Source organism: Trichechus manatus, unplaced genomic scaffold (genome assembly GCF_000243295.1).
Source record: "Trichechus manatus latirostris isolate Lorelei unplaced genomic scaffold, TriManLat1.0 scaffold00073, whole genome shotgun sequence".
Lineage (NCBI taxonomy): Eukaryota > Metazoa > Chordata > Mammalia > Sirenia > Trichechidae > Trichechus > Trichechus manatus.
Genome location: NW_004444009.1, coordinates 13,229,297 through 13,245,821, shown reverse-complemented (window position 1 = coordinate 13,245,821; position 16,525 = coordinate 13,229,297). Strand labels below are relative to the sequence as shown.

At 36.9% G+C, this 16,525-nt stretch overlaps 1 protein-coding gene across 4 annotated transcripts in view; it reads left to right on the top strand.

Moving 5' to 3' along the window:
• Window positions 1-16,525, top strand: part of CEPT1 (choline/ethanolamine phosphotransferase 1) — a 38,745-nt gene that overhangs the window by 4,830 nt on the left and 17,390 nt on the right. For all 4 annotated transcript variants that reach the window (XM_023734938.1, XM_023734939.1, XM_023734936.1 and 1 more), the window contains exons 2-4: window positions 3,611-4,022; window positions 10,812-10,959; window positions 12,310-12,451. In XM_023734938.1, coding sequence (XP_023590706.1) covers window positions 3,684-4,022; window positions 10,812-10,959; window positions 12,310-12,451 — 629 coding nt within the window. In that variant the 5' untranslated portion in view covers window positions 3,611-3,683. The remainder of the gene's footprint in view (window positions 1-3,610; window positions 4,023-10,811; window positions 10,960-12,309; window positions 12,452-16,525) is intronic.

The window sequence follows — 16,525 nt, the reverse complement described above, 5'->3', positions numbered from 1 at the left end:
TGTTTTACAGTCCAGTCTAATCTTTGTCTGAAGAGTTGGCTTTGGGAATGGTTTTAGTTCTGGGTTAACAGAGAGTCCGGGGGCTGTGTCTTCTGGGGTTCTTCTAGTCTCAGTCAGACCATTAAATCTGATCTTTTTATGTGAATTTGAGTTCTGCACCTACTTTTCTCCTGCTCCTTCAGGGACTCTCTGTTGTGTTCCCTGTCAAAGCGGTCATTGGTGGCAGCCGGGCACCATCTAATTCTTCTGGTCTCAGGCTGATAGAGTCTCTGGTTTATGTGCCCATTTTGTCTCTTGGGCTAATATTTTCCAATTTTAATTTCTTACATGAATTTTTTTAGTTTCTTGTAGTGTAGTAAGAAAAGGATGTTTTCTCCTTACCCCTTAGAGAATAGGCCTGACTGTAGATAAAATAATCTTTATAATATTTGTACCTCCTTTCTGTTTTCATACCCCACATTCTTTTTTTCCTTCACTCCATGTAGTTCTGATCCTTCTATTGCAGCTTCCTTGAGATATGCTTGCTTTTTACTTACTGAATTTCAGAGGCTCTTTTTCTTCGTTTTCTTCCTGAAATGATTTTCATAGCAATAGCCTCTGGGTCTCAGGTGTGATGGGGGAGAAGGAAAATTGGATATGGACCTGTGGTAGTGACAGCAACCTCTGTAGCTCTCTGTATGTGTCGAAAGCAAAGTAGTGGTCTATATGTCAGGGGCTACATGTATCTGAATTTATATTTGCATTGTTGTTGCTAATAGTTACACAGAGACAGTGTTGCCAGATTGAAATGTTGGCAGAGAAAACCTTCAAAAAGCTTAGTGGCCCTTTTCATGTATAAATTATGCAATGACAAGACCTAGAAAGGTTTGTCAAAATGTAGATTTTTTTCCTAAAAGAGAAAGAGAAAGTTAAAAAAAAATCTAGGCTGGAGGTGGGAAAAACTCAGAAGGAAAGTATCAGTTTATCAAATAGCCCTGCCAAATGCTCAAACTCAAAACCATTAGGATCAGTTCGTTGTAGCTGTTTGGTGCCAAAAACAGGCCAGCACTCTCAATATATCGCCTTTTTTTTTTTTTTTTTGGTTTCGTTTTGTTTTAATTAACAGTAGAAGAATGGAACACTGTGCTAATAAAATACAAATTGAGTTGTCCGAAATTTTATTCCTGTTTCCAGTGGAATTCCATAAGAACTGACCATAGCTCACCAAATATGAAAATACATTATCCAGTTTGACTATAGAAGGTTTGGCTACTCTAAAACAAAGTGTTTTGGTGATTATTGGTCTGTCATTTGATCTAAAGTGAGAAAATTGCCAGTTGTTTAATGTTATGTAAACATAGTTAAAGGGCAGTGGTGGTTCAGTGGTAGAATTCTCACCTTCCTTGTGGAGACCTGGATTCAGTTCCCAGCCAGTGCTCTTTCATGCACAACCACTACCCATCTGTCAGTGGAGGCTTGTATGTTGCTGTGATGTTGAGCAGGTTTCAGTGGCTCTTCTAGACTAAGATAGACTAGGAAGAGAGGTTTGAGGATCTTCTTCCAAAAATCAGCCAGTGAAAACCCTATGGATCACAACAGACCAGTCTGCAACTGATCATGGAGATGGCACAGGACTGGGCAGCATTTTGTTCTTTGTTCACGGTGTCTCCATGAATTGGGGCCGACTTGACAGCAAGTAACAACAAGAACAACAAATGTAGTTTAAAAACAGTTGTAATCTAACTTTTTTACAGCTGAATGTGTGGAGGAAATTCTTTGAAATAGTAAGAAATGAGTGTTGATTTGCCCTCCTGATTTGAAAATTGATATTTTTATTTCAGAGCACTTCAGTTGGTTAACTTGTGGCACTGATGATTTGTTGTTGTTGTTTGAGATTTTTTAATATTTAAGCAAGTTAACTTGACTACAGTGGCTATTTTCAGAACCAAGTATTGAAATACATGATCTGACAGAGGATTTGGATACCACTTTAAATTGTTAGTGATTCTGAAATTTTGGAATTTGGTATTCATGAGGACAGAGAGAAGAAGTAAATCCTGGGCATGGTGATACTAGGTCCAGTAGCTGACCAGACCGTGAGGGACTACCTGGGGGCCCAGTGCTGACTACTAAGCATCACGAGGCATGATGTAATCTATCATGGCCACGTGGTGAAGCCAGTAAGAGCCCTGAGTCCGGAGGCTCAGATGAAGCTTCCTGGTGCACAAGAGAGGATAACGTGCCCCACTGTGGGGACATGGAAACTCTGCTCTGGGACCCCTCCACGACCTCACCCTATGTGTTTCATCTTTTGTATTCTTTTTTGTTATATTAAAGTTGTCGCAGGTATGGTGTTTCCCATTGAGCTCTGTGAGTCCTTTCAGCAAATTATCGGACCCAAAGGAGAAGGGGGAGCTGACTGGTCTGAAGTGGAAGGAGTCATGTGGACTCCCAGGCCAGCAGCTAGTACCCTGAGGAGGTAGAGGAAAACCCCAAATTTGGAGCCAGCTGGTCTGAAGTGGAGGGAGTCATGTGGACTCCCAAGCTTGCAGTTGGTACCTGCTGACCTAGCCTTGGGTAGCTGGGGATGAGAGAGAGAAGGTCTGTGTGGGCAGCTCGGGTCTGAACTGAACAGGGAAGGGAAGCTGAGATTTCTGTAGGATGCAGCTGGCATGTGGAGTGGGATTTGTTATCCACAACACAATTTTGTATCAGAGGTGGGTGATCTTGGTCTCACTGGACTCTGGTTTGCACAACTGGTACAGTGAACAGGGTTCACCTGAGCAGTCCCTGACGTTGCATACAGTCTTTTGTTTTTGTTTAAAACATCTCTGCTTAAAAAGCCCATGTATGTCTTCCCTCCTTAGCCTCATCTCCATATCCCCTCTCACCCCACCTCAAAGCTGCCAGAATAACAAATTGATTTTTCTCCAACTTTCTCTTTTAACAGTAGTACCACTAGTGTCTACCTGTTAACTCCTTTTTTCTTCTCCTTCACCCCTCATATTTAATCCCTAACCACTTTCTGCTAATTCTTCTTAAGTAGAAATTACTTATAGATTTGACTGTCTTTCTTATTTCCATTTTTTACTATCCTACCACTTGCAAACCATCGAGATCCCCATACTAGTTTTTAAGTGCTCTTGCTACTTTCTCCATTCTGATGAATACATACAAATACCCTATTAATCTTGAAAATATTCTTATTATTTTCTTATGCTGCTTAATAACCTATACTAATTATGTTATCATTAATCTTTTCTAAAGTGCGAGTACTTGAGGGATTAAATTCAAGTTCCTTTATCACCAATCATCACTTAACCAGGTTACGCTTTTTCTTACTACTTCCTCAGTTCATCAGGCCACTCTGCTGATACATATATACTGTCCTCTTGAAGTTAGTTTTTTGTGTTGTTGTTTACCCTCACTTGGAATACTACTTAAACGTGAGGTTATATGACTTCTTTTGGTCTATGCCATCAATACAACTAGACTCATCAACAGGTCTGGGTTTCTGGTCTCTAATTGACATTTTTAAGTCTATAAGCAGTTTGATGTTCTTTTTTTTAAAATTTTTTTTAATGTACTGATATTTAGGTGACAATTTTTTTTTTTTTTTTTTTTTTTACAGATAAAGACTAGCTACAAAAAGGCTATAAAATTTAAGATAAATTACTGTCCCAGACAAAAGAAAACCAAGACCCATGAGTGGGCATCGGTCAACAAGGAAACGATGTGGAGATTCTCACCCGGAGTCCCCTATGGGCTTCGGGCATATGAGTACTACAGGATGTGTATTAAATAAATTGTTTCAGTTACCTACACCACCATTGTCAAGACACCAACTAAAACGGCTAGAAGAACACAGATATCAGAGTGCTGGACGGTCCCTGCTTGAACCCTTAATGCAGGGATATTGGGAATGGCTAGTTGGTAGAGTTCCCTCCTGGATTGCCCCAAATCTCATCACCATCATTGGACTATCAATAAACATCTGTACAACCGTTTTGTTAGTCTACTATTGCCCTACAGCTACAGAACAGGTAAGAACAGGTTTTTTAACAACACGTGTCAACATTCGTTAAATGCCAGAACAGTTTAGTTGAGATTATGAGTCATTTTAGTTAAAGAGAAGATAATATGCCATCTATTTGTCAACTATTTAAAATATCCTAGACTCCTGGTTGCACAGTGGTTGAGAGCTTGGCTGCTAACCAAAAGGTCGGCAGTTCGAATCCACCAGCTGCTCCTTGGAAACCCTATTAGGCAGTTCTGCTCTGTCCTGTAGGGTTGCTATGACTTGGAATCGGCTCAACGGCAACAGGTTTGGTTTTTTTGGTATCAGATATACTGTTGAGAAAGCATGTACTGCTGCTCCTGACTACAGCTGACTTTATCCTACTTTATCCATTATTAGAAACCGGAAGCAGGGGGTGGACTCTCATTCTAGTAGGTAAATTAATGTCATCAGGGTTTAACTGTTGCCTTTAAAATCAGAAAATGTGAATTCTTCATTTAAAAGGCATATCCCATTTTTTTAAATGGCTGAATAAAGTCTTAGCAAAGTTTAAAATGAGAGAAGTTTCTGGTATTTGAGATGGCTGTAAATCAGTATTATCAAGTGTTTTCCTCTTCATTCCAGTGAGAATTGTTGAATATCCCTTTTCCCTTGCTGTTTAAACATGTGTGACTAATAGACCTCAGCTGTATCTCTTTTATTCTAGCAAGGCAAAGGTAATGTAATAAAAAGTCACTATAATGTGTTTCCTGTTCCACATCCTGCTCTGGCTGACATTAAGAAAGGAAGCATGATATTGCTTATGAAGACTCTTTCTCTAAGCCTTCTCTAATCCAGGTCTCTCTACTGCTTTTACTATATGTAAGCCAAAACCAAACCAAACCAGTTGGCGTTGAGTTGATGTCAACTCACGGTAATCCCATGTGTTTCAAAGTAAAACTGTGCTCCATAGAGTTTTCAATGGCTGGAAGTAAATCCCCAGGGCTTTCATCCAGGGTGCCTCTGGGTGAATTCGAACTACCAACCTTTCAGTTAGTAGCTGAGCACTTAACTGTTTGCACCACTAGGAACTCCTGTTATTATCTATACTCATTGCTTAAAACCAAAAACAGAACTGGAACCCTTGATCAGAATGGGTTAATTGATGCTTATTTCTTTGGTTTTAAAATTTCCTTATCAAAAAGTGAAGTAAGGTAGTTAGGTAGATAAAAGAGAATTAGATACATTGGTTGTGCCCGTGTTACTCAGAGTGGTCAGTCTCAAGTAGCCCAAGACTACAGAAGGTGACCCTCAACTAAAGTTGGTGAAAGAAACTCTGAACCATATAGAATCGTAATGGCCACATGATTCCTTGTTTTGTTTTTAGCTTGAAGTGATTTAAAAAAAAATAGTGTTTTCAGATGATTTGTCCTTTGTGATAAAATTATCACCATCCAACCCTCTGTACCTTTCTGTTTTCATCAGTTCATATCCACATGTATCTCTTGAAGTGAATAGCTGTTGAGGGTTGCGTTTACCTATAAAACATGTTATTTTTGTCTTCTTTCAGGTCATCATTTCCCCCCACTGTTGAATACCTTTATTTTGATTTCTCATTACTATAGAAATTCAGTCCATACAGTTTGTATGTATATATTTCTGGTTTTCCTTCATTTTCTTAACTACCTTGCTTTACATTGAGGAAACTTAGAAAACAAAAAACAATATGATTGCTTATATATGTCCTGGGATCCTTTATTACCTGCCCTTTGAGCTGTTTCACCTGGGGCTTATGTGAGCCCCTGATAGAATGTGGTCTAGATCTCGCACATCCTAAGAGATGTAGAAGAACAGCAGGGAGATTTGTTGATTCCAGTGGAAGCCCACCAATGGTCCTAAGCCAGTTTCAGGATGGGAATCAGGGAGTAAGAGCAGTTTCAAAGGTAGCTCAGCCACTGATAAGTCATTTATTGAGCACCCAGAGTGTACCAGGCACCATGTTCCCTTTAATACCTTTGCTCAGCCTCTGTCCTGAACTGTTTCAGAATTATTGGAGTAACCTTAGAATTAATTAAACCTTTGAGGAGACTTCCAGAATGGAAACTACCCTGATCACAGAGAACTTTTCAGAATTGTTGCTGGGGGGAATCAAGGTGGAAAATGACTGAGCCACTATTTGGTACTCTGCAAGGGAGAGTAATGTCTAACAAAGGACATACCTGGATTTGTTTATAGCTACATGGTAGAAATCCTTGTCAGGCTCAGATCAGAATTATTAAAATAGGCCATGGCTCTCTTCCATGATAACTCTTCTCATCTCTGTGATCTTTAGTAAATTAGGTAAGTTCTCTAAGTCACATTTTACTTAATCTTTTTAAGTCTTACTTTTTAAGTCTTACTGTTATGAGGATTAAGTTAAGATTATCATGCGTGTAGTGTGTTTAGCAGAGTGCCTGGCATATAATGCTCAATAAAGTCAATGATTATTTGGAATTTGTCTCGCAGCTTGATATATGTTGCATATGCTTGAGTTACCCTTGCCAAGTAAGACAGATAAAGGAAGTTGTTTTTATCTATTTTAAACAGATGAAAACCACACCATTACCAATAAGAGTTCTATCAGATATAAATGTAACTTTTTGAAATATGATCTTACGAGTTTTTTGTCTTAGTGCTCATTTATTTTTTGTTTGTTTTTATACTGCAAAGTTTAATGCTTTTGATTCAACTCACTAAAAAATAACTTGTTAGATTTTTTTTAATATAGAAAAAATGGAAAGAAAATTAAAGTGGCACATTGGCCCATAATCTCACTGCCCAATTAACTCCTATTGACATTAAAAAGGAAAGGGGAAAAAATTACAATTTCACAGAAAGGTATGAAACAAAAACTAAAATCTTCCCTTTTTTACTTGCCTATCCATCCCACTCCTACCTTCGGTCTCTTTCCCTAAATGTAACAACATTTAACAAGTTTTTGGTATGTGTATTCTCCTGAAAAGAAAAAAAAAATCACTCTCGCATTGGCATATGTATGTTTATACATATGTAAACCCCTCAGTTCTGTTTCAAAAGCTCAGTAAAACCCCATTTCGTAGAATCTTTTATCTGAGTTGACTCACATAAGAACATCTCTGTAAGATCTTGCAACTTAGTTAATTGCCATATTGTGATGTGATTATTTGCTTATGCCAGTTCTTACCCACCCACTTCTCACAGTGTAATGGTTTCCTGACTGATGAGTTCATTCATTCATTCATTGTCTCTCCCAGGCTCTTAACCCAAATAAGCCCATGCTTATTTCTGAATTAGAAGGCTTTCTCCTTGAAACACGTCTGAGAGTTGTGAAATAATGGTAACAAGGAACAAATATATTAGTGTAGTGTTCTACAGATTCACAGGAAGAAGGAAAAATCCAAAGAACACTAGAAAGCTTTACTATCTTTTTAAATATATAATTATTATCTTGCTGTTTTCTAGGATTGTATGTATACTGCTGATTGAAGTTGTCTCTATTCTGGAGTAGCACTTTTCCCTATTAGAATCCTAAATTTAGATTCCAAGAAGTCCCTGGCTTCTCTAGTCCCCTAGAGCAGTGCTGTTCAGTATAACTTTCTGTGATGATGGCAGTGTTCTCTGTGTGGTCCAAAATGGTAGCCATAGCCACATGTAGCTATTGAACACTTGACGTGTGTAGTGCAGCTGAAGAACTGAATTTTTAATTTTAATTAATTTAAATTTAAATAGCCACACATGACTAGTGGCTACTGTATAAGCAACACAAGAGTTACTGGATTCCTTTAGGAGCAAGAACCAGTAGATCCAGAGTCCAGAAGATGAGGTTCTAAGTCACACAGGACTAATTACCCAGTCCAGTTTGCTTCCATGTAGAGTATGGTTACATAACCCCGGTTAACACTTTCAGGATTTGTAACTCTGGCTTTCCAGTCTTCTAGTTGCCATTGTGTTGACTCTGACTCATGTTAACCTCATGTTGTGTCACAGTAGAACTGTGGTCCATAGGCTGATTTTTTTAGAAGTAGATCACCAAGTCTTCTTCCAGGGGACCTCTGGGTGGATTCCTTTCAGTTAATAGCTGAGCACGTTAACAATTTATACAATCCAAGGACTTTGCCTTGGAAGAGTTATGTGTTGTTGTTGTTAGGTGCCATCGAGTCGGTTCCGACTCACACGACCCTACGTACAACAGAACAAAGCACTGCCCAGTCCTGTGCCATGCTCACAGTTGTTGTTATGCTTGAGCCTATTGTTGAAGCCACTGTGTCAGTCTGTCTTGTTGAGGTCCTTCCTCTTTTTCTCTGACCCTCTACTTTACCAAGCATGACGTCCTATTCCAGGGACTGTCCCTCCTGATAACATGCCCAAAGTATGGGAGACAGAGTTTCGCCATCCTTGCTTCTAAGGAATGTTTTGGCTGTACTTCTTCCAAGACATATTTGTTCATTCTTCTGGCAGTCCATGGTATATTCAATATTCTTCACTAGCACCGTAATTCAAAGGCATCAGTTCTTCTTTGGTTTTCCTTATTCATTGTCCAGCTTTCACATGCATATGTGACAGTTGAAAATACCATGGCTTGAATCAGGCACACCTTAGTCCTCAAAGTGACGTCTTTGCTTTTTAACACTTTAAAGAAATCTTCTGTACCAGATTTGCCCAGTGCAATATGTTGTTTGATTTCTTGACTGCTGCTTCCATTGGCATTGATTGTGGATCCGAGTAAAATGATACCCTTGACAATTTCAATCTTTTCTCCATTTATCATGATGTTGCCTATTGGTCCAGTTGTGAGAGGATTTTTGTTTTCTTTCGGTTGAGGTGCACTTCATACTGAAGACTGTAGTCTTTGGTCTTTATCAGTACATGCTTCAAGTTCTGTTTACTTTCAGCAAGCAAGGTTGTGTCATCTGCATATCATAGATTGTTAATGAGTCTTCCTCCAATCCTGATGCTGTATTCTTCTTCATATAGTATAGAGGTATATACTCTGGTCCTTTTAATAGCTTCAGTGTCCTAAATTATGGAACTCTAAGAAAATGTTTAAGAGAGGATCCCTGCCTTTTAATAACTGAGAACTAAATTGATCTGTATCAGAGAATCCCCTTCCTGTTGAAGGAACCCTTTACAGTGCAGAATATACTAAATCTTATTTGGAGCTCTGAGTAGTTTTAATTTGAAACTCTGAGAGTTTAATACAGTTTAACTTGATAACCAATATCTGGTAACATATCTGTTTTTGTAAAAAAAAATTTTCATGGCCTGGGCATGGGGAACTATGAAAAGTAATACAGAATACTCCTCTACACTCTTAGAGGTAACAAACCAAATAGAAGCTCTCCTTTTTTAACGCATGACATGTAAAGTCAGTACCAACGGTTCGTTTTCTAGCCAGGAAAAGAGAAACTCTTCTTTGAAAACGTGACCATAAATATTTGAAAAATAATGTTCTAAGCACTTTGTATACTAGATCATCATTTTCCAAAGTGTTCCATGGAACTTTGAAGAGGTGAATTTAAAAATACGTCCCATCCATGGTCTCACGAGACATCGCAGTCAGTTGGCATAACTTAGCTCACAAAAATCATGATCTGCATCCTAGTGAAGTAAGTAGCATCTGAGGTCTTAAAAACTTGCAAGTGGCCATCTAAGACCAATACAGGTCCTACTTGCAAGGAGCAAAACAGTAAGAAGGTAGCCAAAAGCTCAGAGAAGAAACACGTCTGCTTGAGCCACAACCTTATCTACCCAGAGACCAGAAGAACTAGATGATGCCTAGCTACCGCCACTGACTGTTCTGACCAGGGTTGTAATAGAGGATCCTGGATACAATGGGAGAAAAATATGGAGCAGAACTCAAGTTCTTACTTAAAAAAAAAAGCTAGACAAACTGAAACAGTAGAGAACAGACGACTTCCTGAGACTATCGCCCTGAGACACTCTTTAAACCTAAAACCAAGCCTATCCTCTGAGATTACCCCTAGAGTGGCACACAAAGTGTAAACGATATTACCTATAAGATCAGTGCTCTACTTAAAAACCATCAGTTGAGATTAAAAGCAAAGATGAAAAGATAAGGGGGCAGGCAAACTAGAGTACTAGAAATGGAACAAACAGAACACAATTAAAGAGAATGTTGACACATTGTGATAAATGTAACTAGTGTCACTGAACAGTTTGCGCAAATTGTCAAATGGGAACCTAACTTGCTGTGTAGACTTTCACCAAAAACTCTAAAATAAATAAAAATATGTGCCATGCTCGGAAAAATTGGGGAAATGGCAGCATATTGTGTCCTTTTTTGGAGAGTCACAATACGCTTTAGCAGTATTAAGGACTGGAAGAAGTCCTACAGTAGAGAAATCTGTTTAACATTGTTTAACCTGTTTTTATGATTTTAGCCTGGAATTTTTTTTTTTTTTTTTTTTTTCATGTAATACTTGTAAACATCTTGAAAGACACAATTTGGGAAATACTGTACTAGATTATTCATTAATTGATTCGTAGATCTAAATGTTTGGAGGAATATTATAGAAGTTCTCTGGTCTTAATCTCTCATGGGATTTTTGTAATATCCCCGTGAAGTACTTATTTAGCATCTACTTGAGCACCCTACAAGACAGAGGATTTAATTCTCTTACAATTCTAATTGTTTCAAAAAGTTCACTCTGTAGCTCTTGGATCATCTCTTGCATAGCTTCCAGCCAGTGTACTTCTCTGGAGAATGAAGATAAAATATTTGCAGGTAAAAATATGTTAACTAAACATAGTAGCTAATATGTCTTAATACTCTTGCCTTTCTTTTTTCATTTCACAGGCACCTCTGTGGGCATATATTGCTTGTGCATGTGGCCTTTTCATTTACCAGTCTTTGGATGCTATAGATGGGAAGCAAGCCAGAAGAACCAATAGTAGCTCTCCTTTGGGAGAGCTTTTTGATCATGGCTGTGATTCACTATCAACAGGTACTGTTGATTTTTAATGTTAATGATTATTAACAGTGATGAAAGCAATGTGATAAACTGTTAGACTAAATAACTAAGAGGTTTGTGGTGTTATTATAGTTACCAGAATAAATGATTTTGTATTAAATTTTAGTATTTTCAAAAGACTGTGAATCTGATTGATATTTGTTCATTATTGGCATTATCAGGAAATTTAGGAATTAAGTTCATTTCTGTGTAAGTCATTTTTAATGCTAAATATTGTTTTGTCATCTGTTTGTTTTCAAAGTCTTAGGGCATAATTGTGATAAAGTATATGACAGTACAACAGTGGGAGACTAGTTAGGTAATTTGTGGTCTTTACGTTAAGTGACTATATTGTAGGCATTTAAAATTATGTTATAAAGACTTTGATTATAACTGTGATAATGTGCTTGAATAAAAACAAAAAAAAAATACACAAAAGTACTAGCAATAGGTGAGTTAAGTGATATGTCTTTACTTGCACTATTTGCAAGTTTTAAAAATAATATTTTCATATGTCTTAGAGGGAAAAAACAGATTTAGAAACTAAATGATAATTTCTAACTACTCTTCCTGACAGAGACTTCCTCCCTTATATTTAATTTAGTTTTTTAGTTGGTTTCTTATCATTTGACATGCCATTTAAAATATTTAGAAGGAAAGAAGCAAAAACCCTTGGTAGTTTTACCTCCTGAACCCAGATTTGCAGATGTAGGTGCATGTTAAAAATCACTGTCTCAGTATCTAGACAGCAGCTTGCTTAGTAGAGGAGGAGCAGCTCTGAGCAAGGCTAGTTTGGTATCTTGAAAGGCTGTTATAATTTAACTAGGTGACTATAGAATGACAGATATCCTAGTTTTTTATTTTAAGGGACAGTCGTATTTGTACTATAGTTTGAATTTCAGACTTTTATAGGAAGTCTTTTTCAACATCACTCATAATGATATCTGCTAAATAAGAAACAGCAGCTATCAGTCTAAAGCAAGTAGGTCACTTTATGGATTATCCATGCCCTTTGTTCCTGCCTTCTCACTCTCTGCCTTTTAACTTCTTACTGCTCATTATTACCACTATCACTAAGTTGGGAAAATACTCCAAAAATGCTAAAGTATTTTAGTTGCTTTCAAGAACTTTGGTTCCATTAAGTGGTTTAGTGAAAGAGTAGATTTAAATTATGGGGTAAAAAGGTAGTGTCAGGATTATATCTAACTTTCCTGTTATCGTAGATAACTGAGCAGATTGTACATTCACAGCATATTTCATCTTTCTCTCATCTGAAATCATTTCCAGCTTAGTTAAGATTTGCTATTCAGATTGTTCGGTTTCATTGTGATCTTTTTTCTGCAGTTTTTGTGGTTCTTGGAACTTGCATTGCAGTGCAACTGGGGACAAACCCTGACTGGATGTTTTTTTGTTGTTTTGCTGGGACTTTCATGTTCTATTGCGCACACTGGCAAACATATGTTTCTGGAACATTGCGATTTGGAATGTAAGTAACACTGGTGTTTTTGTTTTCTCATTCTAATATGGAGAATGTTGCTTGTAGGTATTTGAGTATTAGAGACTGTTCAAATTATTAAATTCATTTAATAAATAAAAGAATATTAAACTTACTATTATAGCTATTGCCTAATAATCTTTGCCATATGTTCCTCTGTCATACCTTTTAAAAGGAAATATCAGAACCTTCCAACCAGTATTTTTAAAGCAATCTGAAAAGCAGTAGCCCCTCCTCACTCACCTCCATTTGTCTCTCTCGGAGTAAAATTCACTCTTTTTTTCCCTACTGTCATTTACCGTAACTCTGTCTTTTATTTTGACATATAAAAATGCATTTTCAGGAAAGATAAGATAGTTTTTAAGAGCAAAGAGCAACTGTCATCTTTAAATATCATGGCCTATATACTAGGATTCATTCTTTTCACATTGTTTTATTTATTAATCTAAAAAATGTATATATAAGCCCTTGATAATTCAGTTGACATGTGCACACCATATAGATTACTATTGCCGATAAAATGTCAAGAGATTTTCAGAAATGAAATGCAGACTCATTTCTTTGAATAGTTCCTACCCAGTGATCAGTACTTTCCCATAAATATTCATTAGTAAACTAGTCTTGGAACAAGGTTAAGGATGGCACTCACCAGTCGGTATTTAGTTCAGTATCACAGATCCTATTTACACTGTGCAGGTTATTCTTTTTTTTTTAACGGCATAGGATTCAAAGAGAAAAGACTTGAGAAAACATTCTGTTTACTTCATGAAATGTCAAAATGAAAATCTGATGGCAGGTGATGGGAACATCTTAACCTAGTCTCCAATGAAGATGAATCATTAATGGATTTTTAATTTTAGATCTTTAGTAAAGTTAGTTTTCTAGGCCTTGAAAAAGCAGAATGCATAGAAATTCAGCTGTTCACTACAAATTCAGTTCAGCAGACTTTGGCTAAGCTTGTTGAAATAGAATTTAAGATGCTTTTACAGCAGTAACTGAATAATTATTAATACTTTGAATATTAACTGTTTAAAAGACATATCTTAGAATACTTTCAGAAAGAAGGATTTAGAGAATATGTTTAAGGCATATCTCAATGTGGTATTCTTATTAGAGAGTAGTGGACATGAGTGCCCATTTGAAAACTGTATGCCTGTGCATTCATTAGTAGTTTATAAAATGATCTCAATACTCAGAAAATATTGAAGATTTCTGATATCAAAAAAAGCAGTAATTTCAAATTATGCAGATTTTTTTTTCAGTATGTCATTTTTTTATAATCTTTCTCTACAGTAGTTAAAACCACAGAACGTAATGGACTTCTAAGAATAGACTTCTAAGGTCACTTAGTTCGCCCTAATTCAGTATTAATTTTTAATGATATTACTGTTTTTCAAAAATAGAATTTGTGATATCTGAATTTCACATAGTTTATATTTCATTGATTATTATCTTGCCAGTTAACTTTCAGGCCATTATTTTGAAAGCTTATTCATCATCCAGCCCTAATTCATTCTTTCCCTTTCAAATAAAGCAGCACGAGTCACATAGGTGGGAACTGAAGGAAGGAGAGAGAACGAAACCATGGAAGTAGAGGAAGAGTAAATAGTGTTTTTAGGAGTGATTTGATATTACAGCTTTCTATTTGCCAGTCTTAGAATTTTCCTCATGGTGTATTTCTGTTCATGAGACACGTATTTGGAGAACTACAAGCAGTTCCATATGGTTACATCATAAGATGCCTGTAGGGGAGTGGCCGGAGAAGAGGCTGGAGAAGATCCAGATCTGCTATGCTCTGCCAAGAAATTTAGGCTTTTATCCTGATTCTGTGGGGGAATCCTTGCAGGACCTAAAGAAAGGAAATGACAAAAATGCCTTTTAGAAAAGTCAATTTGACAGCATTATGGAGGGTGAATTGGAGTGGGCTGTGATGGAAGCAGGGAGACCCAATAGGAAGTGTCACTATAATTAAGGTGAAGGGGACGGAGCCTGAACTAAACAGTGACAGTGTTACTGGAGAGAAAGGGACAGGTTGGAGAGAGGTATGGGAAAAAAACTATAGGACATAGGCTGTACTTGGATTTGGGGAATGAATGCGAGGGCAGAGACCGAATGGCTCCTAGTTTTCTGGCTTGGGTGGGTGGATAGAAGGTGGAGAAAGGCACTACAGGAAGAGGAACCTATTTGAAAGGAGATTTCTATTTAGGACGTGTATGTGAGGGGTTTTAGGCATCCAAATAGAGTGAGAATAACAGAAAACTTAGAGAGCACGCCTAGAAAGAAGCCCATAAAAATTAATGAAATTAACAGCCAGAGTAGGAGGAGGCATACCGGAGTTAAAAGCCAAGAGAGGAAGGAATTCCAAAAAACAATTCTAAATGCTGCCAAGGCTCAGAATGAGGACTTAAAAGCATACATTGGATTTGGCAGTATAAGGCCATCCCAAGTAATTTCTGTATAGTGGTGGTGTAGAAGCCAGATTATGAATGGGGAGTAAGTAAGTAGAGACAGTTAGTACAGGTTAGAGGAGAAAGAACATGGGTTCAAAGGAAAGAGGGTTTTTGTATTTTAAATAAAGGAAATCCAGTAGAAAAGGGATTGCAGATAACTGTCTTATTTAAAGACTTAAATAAGACTTAAAGTATTATTTATATAGTAAGATTCCTAAAGATGCAGAACCAAAGGAGTTCTAGATACAAAGGCACTCTTACACTGAGACTGGGGTGCTTCCTTATAATGGTATTAAAAGAAAAATTTGAAATACCGAGGCCAGTTTGAAGTTAACATCTAAATTTAAATTAAATATTAGTATTATAAGAAGTTGGTTTTGATTTGAAAAAATTGTAAAATTTTCTGAAATATTGCAGTTACATTAAAGCAGTATTTTTTTTTTCAATTGAAAACAGGCTATAATATTCATGGAAATATGCTGCTAATGCTTTACATTGAAGGAGATAATTATCAAAATACCAATGCAATGGAAGCATATAGAATATGTTATATAGACATCCCTAAAGAAGTCTTTAAATTGCCCTTTTTCAAAAGCAAATAGAATAGGCAAATGTATAATAGGTTAAATATTGAAAATCGTAGTTTGGAAGCTCTGCTGAAACTTGTTCAGCATCATAGCAACACACAAACCTCTACTGACAGATGGGTGGTGGCTGTGCATGGGGTGCACTGGCTGAGACTCAAACCTGGGTCTCCCACATGGAAGGCGAGAATTCTACCACTTAACCACTAATGCTTCTTTTAATAACCTTAAAATGTACAGTATTTACCAAATAAGAGATTTTTCTTTCATCTCCTTAGTCTTTTTAATGTCACTGTTTTTAGTTGCTATTAAGTTTATTTATAGTATCTTGAACAAAAAATAGGCACAGTAACTTTCATAACTAAATATTTTTATTCAAAGTAGGAGTCTAGCATTGCGAGAAAGCAAATATCCTTTGTATATATCTTCCCTGAAATTATGAGTTATATCTTCCAACACTTTGCTCTGATCGCAGCTAAAAGCTGTGTTGCACACAGAATACTAGTACCTGTCAGATCTAAACACACCCCTGTCCCAACAGTGCTTCTGGAAGACTAAGTAGAGATCAGACAGAGATGAGTACTACCTATTGGGACCCTTCCAGATCGAGTTTAGCCCTGTAGGAATTTTTACTAGCCTGAATATAAAAGACTGGGGAGGGAAGTGGGGTTAGAAGCTAGAATATATATATATTTGTATGTGTGTATATGGTCACTATGAGTTAGAATTGACTCGACAGGTTTGGTTTGGGTTTTTTATGTACTTATTAGCTTGGGCAAAGCACATCACTTTCATGGGCCTCATTTCCTAATTTCTAAAATAAGAGTTTTTGATTATGTAGATCATCTCTGAAGTTCCTCTGATAAAGTCTGTTAGTCTATTGGTTTTACAGTTGTTATTTCTCGTGTACTTATTGCTTATAATTACAGCGAGCAGAGTATTGATGTTTACTTCCATTCGTTTTTTAATTTATGCTTCTAAGATTTTACATTTAAATTCATTAAAAACCCTGGCACCAAAGTTTATTTCTA